The sequence below is a fragment of the Mytilus trossulus genome, chromosome 3, assembly GCF_036588685.1.
Source record: "Mytilus trossulus isolate FHL-02 chromosome 3, PNRI_Mtr1.1.1.hap1, whole genome shotgun sequence".
NCBI classification, from domain to species: domain Eukaryota; kingdom Metazoa; phylum Mollusca; class Bivalvia; order Mytilida; family Mytilidae; genus Mytilus; species Mytilus trossulus.
In genome coordinates this window covers 56,961,564-56,983,611 of record NC_086375.1, presented here as the reverse complement: position 1 = coordinate 56,983,611, position 22,048 = coordinate 56,961,564, and the positions used below count along the sequence as shown (strand labels likewise).

The 22,048-nt window shown below is 31.6% G+C and overlaps 3 protein-coding genes across 6 annotated transcripts in view; all 3 read right to left on the bottom strand.

The window, feature by feature from the left end:
• Positions 1 to 125: 125 nt before the first annotated feature.
• Positions 126 to 4,458, bottom strand: LOC134709573 (perlucin-like protein). The gene is made up of 5 exons (XM_063569738.1): positions 4,336 to 4,458; positions 3,145 to 3,233; positions 2,001 to 2,094; positions 759 to 972; positions 126 to 194 (listed from the first exon to the last, which is right to left on the bottom strand). The coding sequence occupies exons 1-5, from the start codon at positions 4,391 to 4,393 to the stop codon at positions 155 to 157; spliced, it is 495 nt and encodes a 164-aa protein (XP_063425808.1). The 5' UTR covers positions 4,394 to 4,458; the 3' UTR covers positions 126 to 154.
• Positions 4,459 to 6,344: 1,886 nt separating this feature from the next.
• Positions 6,345 to 12,683, bottom strand: LOC134710897 (perlucin-like). The gene is made up of 5 exons (XM_063571305.1): positions 12,659 to 12,683; positions 9,161 to 9,249; positions 8,356 to 8,449; positions 7,843 to 8,056; positions 6,345 to 6,398 (listed from the first exon to the last, which is right to left on the bottom strand). Exons 1-5 carry the CDS (start codon positions 12,681 to 12,683, stop codon positions 6,359 to 6,361), a joined length of 462 nt encoding a protein of 153 aa, XP_063427375.1. The 3' UTR covers positions 6,345 to 6,358.
• Positions 12,684 to 14,969: 2,286 nt separating this feature from the next.
• Positions 14,970 to 22,048, bottom strand: part of LOC134711928 (lysosomal-trafficking regulator-like) — a 68,448-nt gene continuing 61,369 nt past the window's right edge. For all 4 annotated transcript variants that reach the window (XM_063572943.1, XM_063572945.1, XM_063572947.1 and 1 more), the window contains 5 exons: positions 21,716 to 21,858; positions 20,911 to 21,008; positions 20,067 to 20,223; positions 19,161 to 19,235; positions 14,970 to 18,155 (listed from right to left, as the gene is read on the bottom strand). In XM_063572943.1, coding sequence (XP_063429013.1) covers positions 18,032 to 18,155; positions 19,161 to 19,235; positions 20,067 to 20,223; positions 20,911 to 21,008; positions 21,716 to 21,858 — 597 coding nt within the window. In that variant the 3' untranslated portion in view covers positions 14,970 to 18,031. The remainder of the gene's footprint in view (positions 18,156 to 19,160; positions 19,236 to 20,066; positions 20,224 to 20,910; positions 21,009 to 21,715; positions 21,859 to 22,048) is intronic.

The window sequence follows — 22,048 nt, the reverse complement described above, 5'->3', positions numbered from 1 at the left end:
TTTTGAAAATACCAGTAAGTTTTATTTTTACCTCAATCAGGGAAATTGCTTAAGGTACATAAAAACAACACACTAAAAACCTGTCCCCCAAAAAATCAATGCTTTATAAATAAATGAGTAAGATATTGAAATGATAATTTATAGTATTAATTTATCATTTTCCAAGAACCTCTGTTTCTGTGCTATTGGTGTCCCTAAAATAAAACAAAGGAAACATAAATATGATGCTATGGTTGATATGGTTTGGGATGTTATTTGAAAGACCACTTTTATACATACTACTTACAAATATAATTACATTTAATCTTAACTCATGTAAACATTATCTTATTTGGTAAAACAAAATCTTAAAACTTGCTTTTGTTTTTGGGAATGAAGAACTCATTTTCTAAACTATTTCTAGCTCACTATAATAATCATTGTAGGATAAATAGGATGGAATTAAATTATAAGCAAGCTGGCCTCTGAGATTAGACAATAGTGATGATTCAACTAGAGCCAATGTTTGTTTTTTTTTTTATCTTGGACTGGATGTGTATGAAATATATAATGTCGTTTGACATTAAGCAGTGCATGAAATATGTGAATTGGATGTTAAGCAAACATTCAATTATCAATAACATTCCACCTACATGGGTAAAGTTGTTTCTGGGATTATTGTGATTATCTGACTTAAAACTATTATAAATAGGGCAAATGTAACCGGAGACAGCACTTATATAGTTGTAATATAACACATAATATGCACTAGTACATACGGTTTTTCACACAAGTAGTGTTGTGAATAGTGACAGTTGTCATCTGTAAACTCATAATGATGGACTCTATGAACAGATAAACAATGCTCATTATTTCCACCATTGTTTGGTTGTCCTCTCTGCCAGTCGGAGAAATTAAATGTAATTGCATGTGGTTCCCATTTCCATTCACCTTCGACCTCCCAGTCTGATCCACCTAACCAGTAGGCTGAAGCTAAATGTATCAAACATAAAGGGTGCAAAATTACTGTTTTATCTACCAAAGGTCCTGTATGGACTACTGCTGTCAATTGATTTTAACTTTAAAGTATGTAATGGTTTTCAAAATTTTAAACTAAATTGACGGTTGCATGCACAAATCCTTTCAAGATGGTAAATATACTTTTTTAGCAGTTGCCGTTTTCTCATTTCAATCCTACAATGGGTCGCAGAAACAGCAGTGTAAATCTTATTCTTTGACAGAAATAAATAATCAAAATCGTCCGCTCGTATTATTTATTCTGTTAATCTGTGTATTCAGATTTCTTCTGTAAGCTAAAAGTACAGGACTATTTCGTTTATTTTTATAGGATGGGTGAATTATTTATTCTGTTAATCTGTGTACTCAGATTTCTTTTGTCATCTTACAGTACAGGACTATTCCGTTTACTTTTATAGGATGGGTGATTTGAGAAGTCATCTAAAAAATACTTCTTCATCGTGTGTTCCCGTTTAGAGCTATATCATTTTAATCCTGTTATGATTGATATGCTTAGATATAAAAATTGTAGGATATCATGATCCCTAATCGTGATGAATGTATGTACATCTTTTGTCTGAATAAATGACTAACAGTTCAAAACAACGAATTTTCATAAATGAGCAACAACTGCCACAAAGAAAAACCAGCTTGACAGAATTTGTGAATGAAATTAACCAGAGACATAAGATATTATAGGTCTCTGAATCAACAAATCTTTGAATTAAAAAAACAACAAAACCAGCCGACCTTCTTCAGAATCTAGACTGTATTGATTTTTTTGTAATGTTGGATCTGAGACATGGCTTTGTCTGAAATATTGGCCACTGCATATTAAATTACCAAAACCAATGTACTGAAATTTCCTGCAACTATTGAAGATATTGAGATCAATATAAATACGAAATTTAAAATAATAGTCAATATATAAGGAAAAGGTTTGATTCAAATTCGTCTATTACCTTTCACTCCTATCTGTGTTTTTATTACTAGTATTTACTTACTATGTCGTTGAGCTGCAAGTAGGGTTTTAATGTACTGGTCTTCGGCATCCGTTTCAATGCTGGCAAGGAAACTCCCATGTATCTCACACATTTTCTAAAAAGATAACAATAGATACGGAACAGTATCTTATTTAGAAAAAAATACTTCTGTGCGTATTTAACATATGATCGCAGTTTACTTGACACCAACACACTCTTTATTTTGTAATAGAAATCTACTCAAAATATAGCATTCCCTTCAAACATGATAAAATCACAAAATATAATGACAAAAAAAAAGGAACTCTGAGGAAAATTCAAAATAAAAAGTCCCTAATAAAATGGCAAAATCAAATGATAAAACACATCAAATGAATGGACAACAACTGTCATATACCTGATTTGGAACAGGCATTTTCAAGCGTAGAAAATGGTGAAATGAACCTGTTTTATAGCGCTAAACCTCTCACTCGTATGACAATCGCATCAAATTCCATTATGTTTTCAACGATGCGTGAACTAAACAGAAATAATAGGTAAAATAGTCAAAATATGGCACAGCAGTCATCACTGTGTCACAATCTTAAAACAAACAAATATTCAATGTTTATCAAGACAAAAGGCGGTAAATTCTTGTGCTAATACCAAAGGCTTCTGCATCATACTGTAGTCAGTATTTACCTGCACCATCACCAAGTTCCGTGTTGCCTTAATTCTTGCAATAGTACAATGTAGCTTTCCCCTCCAGACGACGTTAGTGGTTACCACAGATTATTATTTTTATTGTTGGGGTTCATTTTACCGTTATTATAGTTTTCTATGTGGTGTTTTGTGGGCTGTTATTTGTCTATTCGTCCTTTTCATTTTGGATCTAGTGTTCTGGTATATCGTGTGTAAATATCATCATAATATTGTAAACGAGAAGAGGTCGCGTGAAGTCTTACGGTTCTGTATACCAAAAACCATTCAAGAGACAACACGAATGTTACTGTATGACCATCATTGATGAGTTAACTTTTCGACGGGCGTTTATGTTTTGGAAGTTATAACTTTATTAATTTCAATGTTTGGTTTTCATAACTGTTCTGGTGATTATTCTGCACAAATAAAAGATACAACATTATCAATATTTACATCTTTCCCTCGCGGTTATTGATTAACTTACCATAGCTTCGGCCCACGATGCTGAATCTCTACTGATGTGGTAACATGATTTATCATACCTTGACCATCCACTTGGACAGTTACAGAACACTAATACAATTAAACAATAGCGTAGTTTTAAAGTAAGAATAATTATAACAGTGACCCCTTATCTATAGTTTCGCTTTTCAGAGTGATATAACTTGAGATTTAATTATTTTCAGACTAAAAGATTTGCTGTTCCCTTTTAGGATGATTTGCTCAAAATTATTACTGCTACCCTGAGTTCTGGTAGTTATACATAATCGTTGATAATTTTAAAAGGAGGTGTATATACATTTTTGTATTTGAAAAATCAAGAACTTTGACCGCTGTAAATGTTTTGAATTCCATCGCCCTTATTTGTGTTTAATCTTAATTACCAATGAACGTATTAATTTGTACATGCATCTCTAAATAATACACACAAACTGACTGATAATTCAATAGTAGTACTCAGCTCTTAGATATTGCCTGTCAATCAAAGTCATTTAAATGAGTGAAAATAATGCAAAATTATCTCATTTCAATGTGGGTCTTCTTCAACTGACACCAGTTGGTTCTTCTATATAAAAAAGGTAAGTAGTTTCTTAGTTTTGAAATTTTGCGCAAAACTAAACCTGATCGGGCAGATGAAACCTCGTTTAACAAGTGGGTAAATAATCGAAAGCGACACAATGATATTCGTCCAAGCAGAATATGATCTGTACATCCGTTACCTTTGATTGTTTTTTTTTTTATTACATTCACGATTAACATAACTCTGAATTAGTTACAGAAAACGAAAAAGCTGCATAGCAATTCAGTCAACTTACAAGTAACTATTATTCACATATCATAGTGATCGAATAAGACCTGAATAGCAACAACCAAAAACATGATAAATGTTTGAGATTGGGGGTTAAGGTCAAATTTCTGTTAATTTGTAAACCGGGTTTCTAGCTTTTCACTGAGTTCATTGCTCTATGTAGTTATTGAAAATAAATTATCCGAGATATCTTCAAGTCTAAGTTTCAATAGCGTTTCATGTTTGTCTTTTTTGAGACAATAAGTGTATAAAAGATGTCTCCGATCTTCCTCCTATTATACTTATACATAAAATGCTTAAGTGTTACAGTGAGCGGTTTAAAAGAATCCTTCGTGTGAAGAAACATTATTGAGCAAACATTCTTACCTGTAAAAAAGTAAATTTGAAAGAAGACAAATAATGATAATTTAACTATTCCATTCATTGTACAGCGATCTATTATACGTGTACATGTATGAAATGTGACTTATTCCATTAAACAGTCTTATCTGCATGTGTAAATATAGCATCAGGAGATAAGGACTGCAGATATAAGAAACCTAGAGCCAATAAAGGCAATAGTAGTATACCGCTGTTCAAATAGTCCAATGACTGACAATAGTATATTACTTGGCATTCAGAGGCATTTTCTTAAACGATTTCAGTTTATAAAAAAACAAGAGAAACCAAATGATTATGTCAAATCTGGCCTCTTTTGGACCTCCGATATTTATAAGAAAAGTAAATAGTATTCACACATTTGGAAATATATAGAAGAACAAGATTAAACTAACTGTATCTCATGGTATGTAGTCCAAGAACTTCATTATCTTAATGCACCATATTTTGGGATTTTTTGTCACGATATATTATAAATCAACTCGTGACAAAAAATCCTAAATACGGTGGATAAAGATATAGTCGTTGATTTGAAATACTATATTACGATATTGCGGCTACTTAAGAAACGTCGATACCAGTTATTATTTCAAACTGAAATATATGGATAATATGGCGTACAAATTCGTGGCAAATGATCTCATATAAGGATTAAAAAAACAAAACAAAAGGAATCTTTTATCTGATGCAATGTGTTAATAGCGAAGGTATTGTGCATGTCTTTTATCTGTTTAATCCACCATTTTCTACATTTGAAAAAGCCTGTACCAAGTCAGGAATATGACAGTTCTTGTCCATTCGTTTTTAATGCGTTTTGTTATTTTTGATTTTGCCATGTGATTATGGACTTTCCGAATTGATTTTCCTCTAAGTTCAGTATTTTTGTGATTTTACTTTTTTTTTTGCAATGTTTTGATATTGAAGGTGTTGTGCCTATCTTTTATCTGCTGCAACATGTTAATTGTGAAGGTGGTGCGCCTATCAACAAAGAGTGCTTAATGTTGTGTGTTTAATAACAATGATTGCTGCTTTTCTGCTATGCATGCAAATTTTGGGTAAAAGTCAAATCTGACTGACTGTTAGCCAGAAGTGTCTGCATAAAATGCTAGGAATTACATGACCCTACTAAAAATTAAGAGTTGCTACCAGAGATATTTTCCCCTAAAAAATTCTGAAAGGACTCTTAAATGCATATTATATACGAGGAAAGGTAACACACGGTCACCGTAGCTTTATTATTGTGAAGCCCAGATTTAAACTGACGAGGAAAGGTAACACCCGGCCACCGAAAGCTTTATTATTGTGAAGCCCAGGTGGTCGTATGGTCTAACGCACCGGATAAAGTGCAGGCGATTTGGTGTCACGATATCTCAGTAGCATGGGTTCGAATCCCGGCGAGGGAAGAACAAAAAAAATGCGTCAAGTATTAATCTAGCGTCGTACTACAGTACATGATATATAAGGCATGAAGATGTTATTTTTACAGATCAGCTAAATTATCTATAGTAAAGGATCCTACAAATTAATGTAAGATACAGTCATAGAAAATAGTACGTCTGTGCCAGTGACAACTCTACAACAGATTTATCCATCGGATCACCAGCAGTGATGGTAATACATGTCTGTGTACATTATGTATATACAACTTGTCTAAACATTAACCCAACAATGTTAGATCTGTTAATTTGCTTCCCTCCCCGGGATTCGAATCCATGCTACTGAGATATCGTAACACCAAATCGCCTGCACTGTAGCCGTCTATATGTATATATATATATATATAAATGGTATTAACTAATAATGTGTCTGACTTAATACTGGCACACAAACATTTTGCAGAGATTAACTATGGTAATTTTCAAATACCAGTAAGTTTTATTTTATCTCAACCAGTCCCAGACCAGAGGTATTACTCAAGGTACATCAAATAAAATCTGCCTCTAAAAGCAGCCAACTTGATTTATCAATAAATAAGTAAGATATTAAAAAGATATTTAGTAATAATATGTTATCATTTTCCAAGAACCTCTGTTTCTGTGCTACTGGTGTCCCTAAAATAATAATAAAAAAATGAAACATACATATGATATTGTTTTTGAAATGGTTTGGGGGTGTTATTTTAATGGACCTCCTTCTTTGCTAGACGTGATGCTTACAAATGTATCTTAATAAATGTTTTCTCTTGTAAACATTATAATTTTGTTAGCAAAACTTGGCAAATGATGAGCTCATTTTAAAACTATTTCTAGGACACGAAAATCATCTTTTTAGAGTTAAATCGAGTCGAGTTCAATTTTAAGCAGGGGGTCACTGACGTCAGCAAACCAAAATAATTCAGATTATTTCAAAATTTGGAACACATTCTAATAAGATGAGACAATTGGGATGATTTAACAATAGTGTGAATGTTTTTTTCGTTGTTTTTTTTTTTTTTATCTTGTACTAGATGTGCTTGAAACATATGCCGTTGGGCGTTAAGCTTACACTTAATTATCAAATAGCTTCCACCTGCGTTTTATTTTATCCTGTGTAATATTTTCATTGAGATAAATGTGAAAGTAGATATATATATATATATAAGTGCGATGGTACTCTATAGTGCGATGATCTCGCTAAAGTGCGATGATTTAAGCTAAAGTACCACGGTGTCTCACGCTAAAGTGCAATGGTTCACTCTAAAGTACGATTGTCTAAACCCAAGTACGATGGTACAAAAGTCTTCTTCTAGAGAACCACTTAATGGAATGAAACCAAACATGGCATGAATTATCCTTATGAGGTGCTGACCAAGTGTTGTTTCTTTGTCGCCAATCAATCATCCAAGATGGTTGCCAGCGGGAAACTTAGTTTAACAAAGGACCATATGTGATATACATACAAAAGTCTTCTTTTGAAGAACCACTGAATGGAATGAAACCAAACATGACATGAATGTTCATTATGAGATGCCAACCAAGTGTTGTTACTTTGAAGCAAATCAATCAACCAAGATGACTACCGACGAGAGACTTAGTTTAACAAAGGACCCTATTGGAAATATATACAAAAGTCTTCTTCTAGAAAACCGCTTAATGGAATGAAACCAAACTTGGTATGAATGTTTCTTTTGAGGTTCTAATCAAGTGTTGTTTCTTTGTAGCTGATGTGTCATTGTCCTTATAAAGTCATTATACAATTTTAATGAATTTATTGGTTATTTCTGTAAACTTTACAAAAGTATTTTGCTTTTGATTAAATCTTATTGGTTTGTATAAACGACTGTTAACGTCATAATCCAACGTTAAGTACGTCTATACTTTCGCAAACATCGGACTTCCGCGTATGGAGGCATCGCACTTTAATTAACGCAGACCATCGCACTTTGACGTGAATATCGTACTTTAGCGTCCCCGTTACACTTTAGAGTCCTACATACTAGTATCTGAATTTAAACTAAAATAAAATGATAGCTCCTTACATTTTGGATAATCAGTTGCTATATGCACAAGTACGTACGTTTTTTCACACAAATAGTGTTGTGAATCGTGACAGTTGTTATCGACAAACTCGTAACGGTAGGATCTGTGTACAGATAAACAATGCTCTTTGCCTCCACTATTGTCTGGTTGTCCTTTGTGCCAGTTAGTGAAATTCATTTGAATTGCATGTGGTTCCCATTTCCATTCTCCTTCGTTGTCCCAATCTGATCCACCTAACCAAAAGCTTGAAGCTGAAAGTATTTTAAAACAAGGTGAACTACATCTATCGGTTGATAATACTTTCACAATGCAATCCAGATATGGACCACTGAATTCAGCTACGATGACAAACTTTTTAGTTAATACTTGACTGAAATAATTTATGAAAATTGACAATTCGAGTTATTCATTCAGTTAACAAGTGTAATAAAATTTCTTCAGAATCGACAAATCGAGTCATTCATTCAGTTGCGTTACAGGACAAAATAAGAACAAACCAGTTGGAATTTGCTTAACTCATCAGATCTCCATGTTCTTATTATGTACTTACTATGACGTTGAGCTCCAAGTAGGGTTTTCATGTACTGGTCTTCAGCAACAGTTTCAATGCTTGCAAGGAAACTCCCGTGTATTTCACACATTTTCTAAACGATAACAAATAAAATCATCATAGATACCAGGACTAAATTCTGCATATACGCCAGACGCGCGTTTCGTCTACAAAAGACTCATCAGTGACGCTCGAATCCAAAATAGTTATAAAGGCCAAATAAAGAACGTAAATAAAGAGCATTGAGGACCAAAGTTCCCAAAAGTTTTGCCAAATATAGCTAAGGTAAATATATGCCTGAGGTAGAAAAGCCTTAGTATTTAAAAAATTCTAAATTTTGTGAACAGTAAATTTATAAATATAACCAAATCAGTGATAATTCATGTCTGACTACTGGGCTGGTGATACCCTCGAGGAAATAAGTCTCCACCAGCAGTGGCATTTACCCAGTGGTAGTAACTAAACTCATCATAGATACCAGGACTAAATTTTGTATATACGCCAGACGCGCGTTTCGTCTACAAAAGACTCATAAATACTAAAACAATATATATTTCAGCAGAAATACTTCTGCATATTTTAAAATCATATGATCGCAGAATAATTGATACCACCACACTAATGATTACGTTTGTCCTTATTTTGTAGTAGGCATGTGCTAAGCATCTAGTTGAAACGGCCACTATACATTGTATATATAATATATGTATATTTTCCTTGGAAGGTATAACTTTATTTATTCTATTGTTTTGTTAACTTTTCTAATGATTGAGTATGCAATACCGCTCGTGGTGATCATACTTACCATGGCTTCTGCCCACGATGCTGAATCTCTACTGACGTGGTAACATGATTGTTCGTATCTTGACCATCCGCTGGGACAGTTACAGAATACTAATAGAATAAAACGAATGTAAAATTTTAAAATAAAAATGATTATAAATAATACGGATAATCAGTAGTTTCGCCTATCCGACTGCCCTAAGCTGTTTGCTCCCAACCAAATACTACTTGTTAAGTTGTTATACAGGATAAGCGTGTTTCAAACTATCCACAGGATATAATGATTTTTATTGCTTAATCGTAATTCAAATACTATGTTTATTTCCAAATAGAAATTAGTTATATTTGATCGAAGGGACCCCCATGAAGCTGGACACAGGACGCGAACGCCATACCTTTTTATTTTACCATTCTACCCTCGAAAGTGGATACCGGACACCAATAGTGACGATTTACCTTATTTCGAACCATTCTACATTCAAAATATGACATCGGACGCCAATAGTGACGCCATACCTTATTATTGGACTATTCTTTAGTCGAAAGTGGAGAATAGACGCCAACAGTGGCGTCACACCCTTTAGTTTGACAATGCTTCCCTCAAATGAGGACTCTAATAGTCACATCATACCATATACTTGGACAAGTCTACCATCCAAAATGAATACCCCACCAATAGTGGCTCCACACCCTGTAGTTGGACAAATCCACCCTCTTTTTTAAAAATTTTAACGCTAGTTACCTAGATATGCAAATTCCCTGACTTGTTTACATGCACATCACCTCTTCCTTCACTCGCTAATTAATTTTAGATAATTTTACAAAATCACCCTGCTTACAATTTATTTTCAAGTAGCTACACCCATGAGCTACATGGTACTACGCTCACAATTGCCCGAAATAAACAGTTTCTAATTATTAAAGTTACAGAAAATGGAAAGGTGAACGACATTCAGTGAACAAACAATAGTCTATATTGAATGAACCCTGCATGGTAAATGATTAAACATGATAAATGAACGGGAGTTTGTATTTTGGTCAAAATTTCAACTATTCTTTGTTTTTCTTTTATTGTTTTACGTAGTTATTGAAAATTAATCTGGACTGCTAAAGACATTCTTAATTTAGTTAATTTGCGTAGTGTTTCATGTGCATCTATTCTGAGACTACACATGTGTCATAGAAATATCTGGTCTTCCTCATATTTTACTTGTATGTTTAATTGTGAAGTATTTACAGTGAACGTTTAAAAGTATCTTTGGTCTGAAGAAATACTATTGAGTAAACGTTCTTACCTGTAAAAAAAGTAAATTTGAAAAAAGACAAATAATGATAATTTTACTATTCCATTCATTGTATAACGATCTATTTAAATGTATGTGTAGTGTGACTTATCTATTTCACAGTCTTGTCTGCATGTGAAAGTATAGTATCAGGAGATAAGTAGTACTACAGATATAAGAAACTTAGTGCCGACTGGCATTAGTGTATTATTTGACATTCCGAAACATCATTTCTGAAATCAATTTCAGTTACCAAAAACAAATGATACCAACTGTTTTGTTAAATTTCTTTGTGAAATTTCCAGAATTTATAAGAAAAGTCAATACAATGCAAACAATAAGTTATATGAACAAGAACTATAATATAATTGCTAAATCTCAAGTTAAATAGTCAATGAACAACAATATCTTTATTCTCCATATTAGGGTTTTTTGGTCACGATGTGTTACAAAACAGCTCAAATCCCAAATACAGTGAATAAAGATATCAGATTTCAATGTTCTTGGAAGATAATATTACGATATATCGACCTCTTGAGAAACAACGATACTTATCAAAAATTCATAATGGTAAATAATGGATCAATGGCATATCAACTGGTCGCAAAGAATTCCAAAATAAGCATTTAAAAAAAAAAATATAGGAACATCGCTGCCTTTGTTGTTCTTCACCGACCCTGCACGAAGTCACAACATAACGATATTTTCAATGCAAAGCAAAGGCACACGTATCTCCGCAAGTTTAAGACGGCCACAATCTCGCATCTGTTTCTAAACATAGATAACGTTACATCCATGTTTGGGTGAATGTCGGATGTAAAAGCAAAAAAAGAATATTACTATAAACAAACTATGATAATTTTTTAGGTCTATATCAACAACGTATAAGAAAAGGGTAAAACGGTTATAACTGATTTTATGATCATTTCTTGACATATATACGAAATTGTATAACTCTTAATCATTTATTTTTTCAATCAACAGACTTTGATATTCCAGGATGTATTGTTTTCTTGCTCTTCTATATAAACGATAAGCATGAAAATATTAAATCGACTATGAGGCAATTGCAGATAACACCATGAAAAATGGATGATGAAATTCCATACAGATAAATGTCAGATACTATCAGTAGCAAAGAACAGAACACCTATTATAAAGGATTATCGTTTACATAGTCACACTTTGAAGCACGTAACAACTGCAAAACACCAGACCTTAAATTGGAAAACCATATCAAAAACCGTATGATCTGTGCCGAGGCAAATAAAACCATCGGATTTCTCAAAAGAAACCTCAATATCTCTTACAGTGATATCAAAGAAAATGCCTACTGTACATTTAACTCGTTAGACAAGCAATCGAATATGTCAGCTTTCTATGTAATCCATACGTCTAAAAGATAAACACAAGCTAGAAATGGTACAATAAAAAGGAGATCGGCCAGATACGGAACAAACCGGTACAGTAACAGATCATCCGTTACTTATTGTTTGAACAACTAAAGTGAACACCGTAAGGGGATAGAAGGAAAAACGAACGACGATCAATACTGTATAAGATCAACAACAAGAAGGTCAACGCTGCAGCAAGCCACAAACTTGTAAAACCGGAAAGGATCTTAAAAAATATGAGCATAATAGTTATCAAAGGTACCAGGCTTATAATACGCCAGACGCGCGGTTTGTCTACATGAGACTCATCAGACCCATTCAGATCAAAATAGTTGTAAAAGCCAAACAAGTACAAAGTTGAAGAGCATTGAGGACTAAAAATTTCAAAATGTTGTGCCAAATATGGCTAAGGAAATATATGTCTTGTAGTATTGGTATTTCGAAAAATTCATTCTTTTTATAAACAGGAAATTTATAAAAAAACAACCATATAAATTAATTGATATTCATGTCAACAAACGAAGTGATGCCTACTGTGCTGCACAAAATCTTTAAAATCCTAACATATAACACAACAAGTAAAATTATATTTGAACACACCCCAAAGTGATAGAATAATCAACATGATGACGATGGTCCCTTACCGGTAGAAGTAGAAGTAGAAGTTCTTTAATAATTGAAGCATGAAAATGTAATCAAGATTACTTCTGAGAATCTATCATACTTTGATATCACCTTCTGCGACAAAGATTTTCCAAAATTGCTTAACATATCATGGCGACATAAATAAAACGCTGGACGAGATGAATCCATCAATATTATTCTAAACACTTTGTTCAATACCTTCTTGAACACAGAAATCCTTCATCGGGAAACAAGTTATAAACGCCTTATGCAAATGCTGTGAAAATGTAGTTACCCAGGTATGGAAATTGAACACTGAAATCATCTCTATTGGCGTTAAGTTAATAGTTAGTTCTCAACTTACACTTGCATTTTAAAGTTATAGTCAATTTCTATATTTAAGTCAAAATATGAAGCATTCCCATTTATAGTATCCTTTAATTCAAGTCCAAGGGATACATGCGATCATTATAATGCGATCATTATATTCATCACTTTTCAATATTTAGTAAAAGAAGATTATCTATACAGTAGTAAATGGAGTAAAATTCTAATTTCACCTTCTTTTCATTTTTCTTTAATGGCTCATGTGAATAAAACAAAAACAAAGAAAATTAACTTTTTAGTATTATCATTTGATTCAACCCATCAACTTCATACTGGACCCCCTTCCGACTTTGTAGTTTCATGGGAACATTAAAGCCAGGCCGGTTTTGTTCATTGATATATAGAATAGATTCAGATGTTTGTGGAGCATCTGACAGAATCAGCTATGTAAAGTTGTTTGGAAAAAACACTAACGTAATTTGTGTATCCAATTGTTTAAACGGCGATTCAGTTTCTTGTATAATTTGAATTGAAAAGTGAGAAATACCCAAAAAAAACAGGAATAATAATTCTGGTTTTGTTTCTATTCGGTAAGTGGTGTTGCTTTATGTGTTTTGTTTCAAAGTGAATCGTAATTTGTTTTCCCTTTATCATTCAGTATATATGATGTAATTTACAAACATTAAACCTAAATTGTTTATATGATAAAAAACTATAGTAAAGGCATTATGTTGTCAGGCCCTGGAAAAAGTACAGCATATATTATCTCCGGGCATCAACTTGGCAATTGTATTTTGCATCTTTCTTTTGATTACCATAAATTCATCAGGTCCAGCTAGAAGGATTTTAACTCATTTTCAATCTTTCTTGAAAAGCACTGAAACATGCCACTTATGTATGCTTACTGCTTCTTTAATATTATATGGAGCATTGATATCCCATTAACATAAATGTATACTAAGAAAGTACACCAACTGGAGTAAAAAACGCCGCTTTTTCCTTTTCAATGTTTCATTTGAACTTAAGCATCCGAACTATAGTCAATCTTAGTACCGGAAACATATCATGTACGATCTTTTCGTTTAGTTTTCCATAGTCCAAACATAATCTTCATGACATTTTTTTATTAAGACAATAGGAAATAGGAGCAGACAATAAACTACATGCTTTCCCTATGATTCTTTTCCTATTTAAATGCTCTATTTACTTTGCAAAATTAGCATCTCGAATAGTGGTACTCTTTTTGGTGTTTCGTCATGTACTTTTACATATTTCCTTCTCAACAAAGTTTTCATCGTTTTCAATTAGGATTTGCAAAAAAAAACCTTTAGATTTTTATAAACAACTTCAACAATTGATCAGTCTGATGTCGTTTTAACTGCTTTTCCTAAAAAGGTTTATCTAGCTATAAAACCAGGTTCAAACCACCATTTTCTAGTTAAGAAAATGCCTGTACCAAGTCAGGAATATGACAGTTTTTATCCATTCGTTTGATGTGTTTTCGAGCTTTTGGATTTCCTTTTTTAAATTTTCCTTCGAGTTTTGTATTTTTGTTATTTTACTTTTTTACCATCAAGCAATCTAATGAGGCTTGTTTTAAGGACTGGTCTGGTAGACCATTGCAAATAAAACAAGAGACAAAACCAATGTTGCTTGGTCAAATGACTTGTGTGTATATATGTTTATGTAATTATTATCACTGTAAACTCCATTTTTTATAAATATTTTGTCTGTACAAGGGTTCATTGCTATGAGAAAATAATAATGGAAAAGGTTACACAAATGGGTCACCCTCCGTGAATAGAATAAATGACAATTGAATATCAAGAATATCTTAAAAAACAAAATCTATAAATGTGTCCATACAGTACTCAAAGGAGCTGTAGGAGGTGTTGATTAAACGAAATGGATATTTTCACAACCTTACAGTGTGAGAACTTACTTATCATTCTCACTATCTTTGAATTTACCATTACATTTTATAATGATGAATAGTAGGTGGTGATCTCAAAATGTCTGAAGATTCTATATAACTGCTTTACACTATAAATTCATTAAAAAATCCTTAAATAATCAAAAGAATGAAAAGTTGATAAGTGAATTAGGTGATTGAAAAGAAACAGAAATATTGTTCACGGCCAGTGATATGATTTGTACAATTATCTAGCTTTAAGTTCAGGAAATATATAAATGTAGATCAAGATAAACAATCATATTTTTATTGGATTTTTCTCACAAATATAACAGAATACAATAACATTTTTAACAAAATGGTACAACTGTTACAATATAGGGTTACATGTAGCTTTCCAATATCTAAAATCAAGAATACAAGACAGAGCTAAAACACTCTAAGCAGGTGACACCCACAAATATTTCTTTAAAAGAAATTTAATTTCTGTGCTTAACAGACACCTATATTAATATATAAAATAAATCTTGCATTATATTATATTAAATAATGAATACTTTATTATTCACTCAATTTTAAATGTGTGAAATAAAAGGATTTCCCATAAATAATCAAACTTAAAGATTTTACAACATCTAGTATGCTTTATAAAATAAAGCAATAAAAAAAAATACTGTTGGTTCATTACTGATACAATATTTTGATTTGCTTTTTGGTTATAGGTAAACACAGATTTACATGCTCAATATTTTAAATATACATGTAGACTTTGACAAACCCATCAAATCAATATCCACAAGAATAAAATTTTCCCTCAATCTACAAAAATCAGAAGACAAAAATAATTAAATCCACAGTATTTTGATACATGTAGAAACAAAAATTTTATCAAAGTTGTTCATCTTTATTAAAAATATGTGTTAATCTTTAAATGATCATTTAAAACACTTTTGGTTTTGAAACAGCTGGCATTTGGGGTACATATTGGACTGTTTTTGTTTTTCATGTCTAGTTAAGTAAAGGCTAATTCATATTACACATGGTCCGAGACCACAATTAATTTGTAGTGCATTTCTTTTAGAACATAAATGAAAATCAAAATAATCCCACCTGTGCTTTCTCAATGAAATTTTTACAGTGTGTTGTACTACTTTTGGGACAAATTATATCAAAATTATAGAAAACGTCATCACCTCAAACTCATAATATGGACAATTTTGTGTTTAAGGTGTCTTGAAATCTTTAGACAGCTTCCGAAGTGCTGATTTTTAACCTTTTTCAGCTGGACCAAATCACTACTTTCCTGCACCCAAAATTTTTTACAGTGTAATTTCACCCCCCTACTTACAATTTGAGGCATTAAACATGGAGAAATAAATTTGGAAGGGGTATAAAAATTAATGGCAAGTAACCCACTGTTAACACTAGGGACTATATTCGTGAACAACGAAAAAATCAAGGGACGACAATTGTGGTCTGGGACCATATAAACCAACCTAAATATGTTTGAAAGGCATACAATGGGCCATATATATCATAGAAATTGAAGTATTTGAAAATCAAGATAAAGCCTGTGGGAAATTAATATTGAATAGTTATGTGTATGTGATAGTCCCAACAAAAAGGTTTCTTACAACTGGAAATGTTCATGAAGATCTTAATATCTAAAAATTGCAATTTTTTTTTAATATTTATTCTTTAAAAAAATCAATAACTGTTTAATTTTGACACATATCTATAAATGGGAAATATCGAAAAAAATCATTTATTGCCCTTGTGGATTAAGACTATCCTTTAAAACACATATCAAATCATCATTGGCTAATATCTTGAATTGTCAAAATACTATGTAAAATATATGTCAACATCTCAGCTTGTATTGTCCCAAAATTATAATTAATGATAAAAGATGATTAAAATTCAAAGATTTTGTAAAACCAAGACTACAGAAGCAAGCAATAATCATATTTGAAAATTTTAAAGAGCATCTACTTTATATCCTCAATGCTCTTCAACTTTGTATTTATTTGGCTTTTTAACTATTTTGATCTGAGCGTCACTGATGAGTCTTATGTAGACGAAACGCGCGTCTGGCGTATAAAATTATAATCCTGGTAATTTTGATAACTAATTATATCTAAAAAATAAAGATAAAAAACAGAACTAAAACTATTGAGTAAGTGAGACAGAACAATCTTTATATAGTTATATAGCAAAATAAGATATAAATAAAATTAAGCATATGCAAATGGAAGTTTTTAACGACCTTGACTGGCTATACAGAACTTCCACGGTTGGTCAAAAGCGTATAGGGGATCTCATGTTTAATATATTTACATGTCAGAAATGCTGCCTTACATATGCATGCATGTATACATACATACTTTTTCTTATACATTTGTAAAAATATTAACTTTTGAAGTACTTTGATAGGATATTTACAGTTACAATGTATTACAAATATTTCTTTGCTACATTTCTTCATAAATATAGAAATAACGAGTTTGCACCGTGTAGAACATATGAATAAATAGAAACATGATAAAAAACATTTTAAAAACAATATAAAATACGTAATCAATTTCTCATAGAAACTGAAAATCTTACTCTTTAGAAGAAGATGAGTATTGAAAGACACAAATCCTTACCAATAATCATATAATCTTTATTTTTTCTAATTATATTGCCTAAATTAATAAAACACCACAACTCTTTTTCATTTTTTTTTTTAAATCAACTTAACATATAAACATGCATATACATATGTATACATAATAGTTTACAATATTTGCAATGAAAGCCCTGGATGCAACTAATAATAAATAACACTTTTGAAAAAAGAAAATATAATTAAAGGCTCTCTCCACCAGCCTCCTTTTAGCTCTGACATACAATGTATTCATCAAATTCCAAATTGTTACTTGGTAGCAATTTACAGAAATAAATATTAAGTAATGCACACTTATAAACTTTATAAATATCTACCTGTATACAGATAAAGAGCTTATTTCATAAGCCAAAATAAAAGTATCCATCAAAATACACAAATATTTAGTGTACTGTGCAGTACATGTCACTTGACAATGGAAGAACATCTCAACATTAAAACAAAGGAATTTAAAAAAATAAACCAACATCTCGTCAATAAAATCATAAAAGTTCACATTTTATGCATCAATATTTGTTTGTATTTTTACAATGTTTAAACTGGTAAGTAATTTGAATTCAATGATGATGATGGAAGTTTTTTTTAACAACTTTGACTGGCTATACAGCCCTTGCACAATCGGTCATTTGAATTCGTCCCTATATCACTAAACACTTTTGCTGTCGCCTTCTTATGGTTGTTAATGTTACAGAAATGCTACAAATTTGTGTGGTAAGAGTTGTTTGCTTGAGGATGGCGATTCCCACAATGCAACAGTTCCATCTGATAACGTTGAATACAAACGATGTGAATCATACGTAAACACAACACTGAAATATACAAAAAAGTAAAAATAAACAGGTATGCTTCAAATGAAAATACAATAAAGGAGTAGGGCCATGAAATCTTAAATAATATCACATCTGAAAACAACTATTTAAGATCTAAAAATTCCAAATTTAAATAAACCAGACATGATTTCCATCTTTAATTAGTTTAAGATCAAGTAGACTGTTTAGAGAGTATGATACTTAACATGATTAAGCAATATTTTCCTGTAAAAAATCATTTTTAAGGTTTAACTTCTTTCTGAAAAAAACATTTGCCACACCCTTTGAGCAAAATATTTGTTATCAAAACATGTACATTCATGCCCCTACTCAAGTTTAGCAACCAAAATGGGGCAGAAGAAAGACAGAAGGACGGATGGTCATGAATAAAACTTAATTCCTCTGTACCTGGGGTGAGGGCATAAAAATAATCAAACTTCTGATTTTCATCATTAGATAGCACAATATCACATGATAATGACATCATTACAGTCCAATGAGTCAGATCTAGATATTTAATTAGATGACGTCTAGATAAAAATTCACACGAAATATTAATACATAATATCAAGTCCATGCATTGTTGATTGCTTAAGCATGTTATGTATCAAATATTAGCATTTGAGTGAAATCGGTGAACATCAATTTGACAGCTAATGCCCTTCTAAAAGGATACTGATTTTGAACTAATAAATAAAAAAAAAACACTCAAGGAAAAGTGTCTAAATATAAATGGGTGTAAATTATTTACTGTGGATTTATTTATTTTCGTCAGTATCAATTTTCGTTGATTAAGGAAAACTTACATGTTCGTGGATATTTAAATTCATGGTTTTGCTAAGTCTTTATACAAGCCTAAATGAAATTTGTGATTCTTTGAACATTTATTTTAGTGGTTTATTTGTGCCCACAAAATCAACGAAAGTTGGTATTCCACAAATAATAATGAATCCACAGTATACCTTAAAAGCAAAAGAAAGAATACATAGAAAATCATTACATTACCTGATAACTGGTTTTAACATGAGATTCTCTGTCTGTAGATCTCGGAGATGTCTTAAATCAACTGTACTCCATATCCTATTAAACAGAAATGTATGTTCTATCAATACAATGTTCAACAAAATATTTATTTCAAGCACAGAAGTCGTTTTTAACAGAAAGTCCATATAGTTTGAGGAAAGATAATTGATTAACAAAAGGTGAACATCTTACTACCCTTATTTATGATGACACCAAGATAATTGAATCGTTAAAAAGGACTTCTATAAAAAGTTCAAAAATATATTCAAAATTACCAACAGAAGACAAATTATCTGTGTTTGCCAGTTAGTTCACTTTGTATTTTAGAATCTAGTAGGAGAAGCCATTAAACTTTCTGAAATCTGAGTAGTGATTTTTAATGTAAAATATGAGGTGGCAATTTTGGACACATTATCAGGAATAATTTTTAGAGGTTTCTTTTAAAAAAGCATGGTAACACATACTTTTTGCATGTTTATTTAAGAATTTAAAATCAAAGCAAACTCATATGAAAATATCATCAATGCAAGAACTTGTAAAACTGCTCAACAGACAGCGTATTTAAATTATCAGCATGTTTTAAAAAAAATTGAATCTTAATATTTTACTAATGAATATTCATCACTTCAGAAAATCTAAAACATTTTCTTTGAAAAATGTTTATTTTCTTAAATTTTCTTTAAAAAATTATAATCTAGATCTAGATTTACAAATTGTTTCAAAATGACAATATCATGAGTTGATGTATTGACTATTGAAAGTCTTCCTACAATAACTGGAAATAAATTACAGCTTTATACTAGACAAATTGAAGTTCTACTGAAAAAAATTGATTCTGATCCATGAAAACTTTTGTTTGGGGTATAATGTATTATAATAAAAAAATACCTAATTACACCATTATCTAGACCTCCTGCTATCACATTAATAGACTGTCCTTCTGGTGCTGTAGAAAAAGCAAGGCAGTTGATCACATGGTCCTGAGATGTGTAAATATCTATGTATTCTCCATTTATACTATGTAGTAGTAAACAACTTCCAAGCCCTAAAAATAAATAGACAGATAAACAGTTTTCCTATGTGAACATAAATAATACAACTATTAAACAAAATTCTTTAAAACAAAAATTAGGAGATAACTGAATTGTATTTTAAGCTTGGCCTTCTTAAAATGTAGATTTTACTGTCGCAAATTGCTCTGCTAGGTAAATGGATATTTGCGACAGTAAAATCAAGTTTTACGAAGGCCAAGCTTCAAATACAATACAGTTATCTGCATTCTCATGCAGCATATGACAATAGATACCATTTAACAAATATTTTGCCGTAAAATGACACAAATGAAAAAGTCTGCGAAACTGTTGCATTGTCTACAGCAACTAAATAATGTGATGTCATATGTATACTCACAATGTCAAACATAAAACTCTAGAAGGAATATATACCTTTTGTACCCTTTATAATGGTTTCAATGTTGACAAAAAGTACTTAGTGAGGCTCAAAATGTGACTTTCATGTTTATTTTTGTGAGAATTTACATGACAAAAATAAATAGGAATTCAAAATGGTAGCTTTCTTACTTATGGACGGTAAGAACATTGAATTTACCCCTTCAAAATATATGTCAATGTCCAATGAAAAAAATCGTTACAAACGAATTGCATTAGAATCATGCTTCCTACAAGCTGCCAGGCAACTTCTATTGAGACTATGTACTTGCACTATGTTTTACCTTGTCTACTTGCTGAAGCTATATCTCCAGCTGTTGGGCTTATTGCTACAACATCTACTCCATGTTTATGACCTTCAATTGACCTCACATAGCTTAATCTGTAATTGACAAAATGTGTACAATCTTAATATATTTGTCCTATATCAGGTACAACAAGAATGTGTCCATAGTACACGGATGCCCCACTCGCACTATCATTTTCTGTGTTCAGTGGACCATGAAAATTGGGGTCAGAACTTTAATTTGGAATCAAAATTAGAAAAATCATGTCATAGGGAACATGTGTACTAAGTTTCAAGTTGATGTAACTTTAACTTCATCAAAAACTACCTTGACCAAAAACTTTAACCTGAACTTCGCACTATCATTTTCTATGTTCAGTGGACCATGTAATTGGGGTCAAAACTATAATTTGGCATTAGAATTAGAAAGATCATATCATGGGGAACATGTGTACTAAGTTTCAAATTGATTGGACTTTAACTTCATCAAAAACTACCTTGACCAAAAACTTTAACCTGAACTTCGCACTATCATTTTCTATGTTCAGTGGACCATGTAATTGGGGTCAAAACTATAATTTGGCATTAGAATTAGAAAGATCATATCATGGGGAACATGTGTACTAAGTTTCAAATTGATTGGACTTTAACTTCATCAAAAACTACCTTGACCAAAAACTTTAAACTGAAGCGGGACGAATGAAATCTTTATTTTTTTTATTTTTAAGACCATATATTCAATTTTAATTAATAATAAAAATCCATTAGTATAAGTATGGTATATTAGTTCTATAAAGACTTACCTATTTAAGTCCCATATAATACAAGATCTATCTTCACTGGCACTAACAAATATACTGTATGCCTTACATATGACTATCTGTGTAATCCTTCGTGTGTGACCATATAACACATGTTTTACTCCTTTTATCTGTATATCACTTGTCTGTAAGTATAATGGTTAATCTTAATGTTTTACCTTGATTAAATGATTGTTTTGTGCCTAACACCACTAGTACTATTGTGTTTTTGATTCGAACTGACAACCTCTGTGTTGACAGGCTAGTAATACAGTAGTTGAACTACTTAGACCACTAAACAGAGGCCCCTGCTATAATGGATACCATTTTTTTTAT

What these genes read in the sequence shown, in the direction of transcription:
- LOC134709573 (XM_063569738.1), bottom strand. Translation starts at nt 4,393, where the DNA reads ATGAATGGAATAGTTAAATTATCATTATTTGTCTTCTTTCAAATTTAC. An exon ending in TCAAATTTACTTTTTTACAG is followed by an intron (nt 3,234 to 4,335) that starts GTAAGAATGTTT and finishes TAATTGTATTAG; the next exon opens with TGTTCTGTAACTGTCCAAGT. An exon ending in CATCGTGGGCCGAAGCTATG is followed by an intron (nt 2,095 to 3,144) that starts GTAAGTTAATCA and finishes TTATCTTTTTAG; the next exon opens with AAAATGTGTGAGATACATGG.
- LOC134710897 (XM_063571305.1), bottom strand. Translation starts at nt 12,683, where the DNA reads ATGAAGGATTTCTGTGTTCAAGAAG. An exon ending in CATCGTGGGCAGAAGCCATG is followed by an intron (nt 8,450 to 9,160) that starts GTAAGTATGATC and finishes GTTATCGTTTAG; the next exon opens with AAAATGTGTGAAATACACGG. An exon ending in ACTTGGAGCTCAACGTCATA is followed by an intron (nt 8,057 to 8,355) that starts GTAAGTACATAA and finishes AAATACTTTCAG; the next exon opens with CTTCAAGCTTTTGGTTAGGT.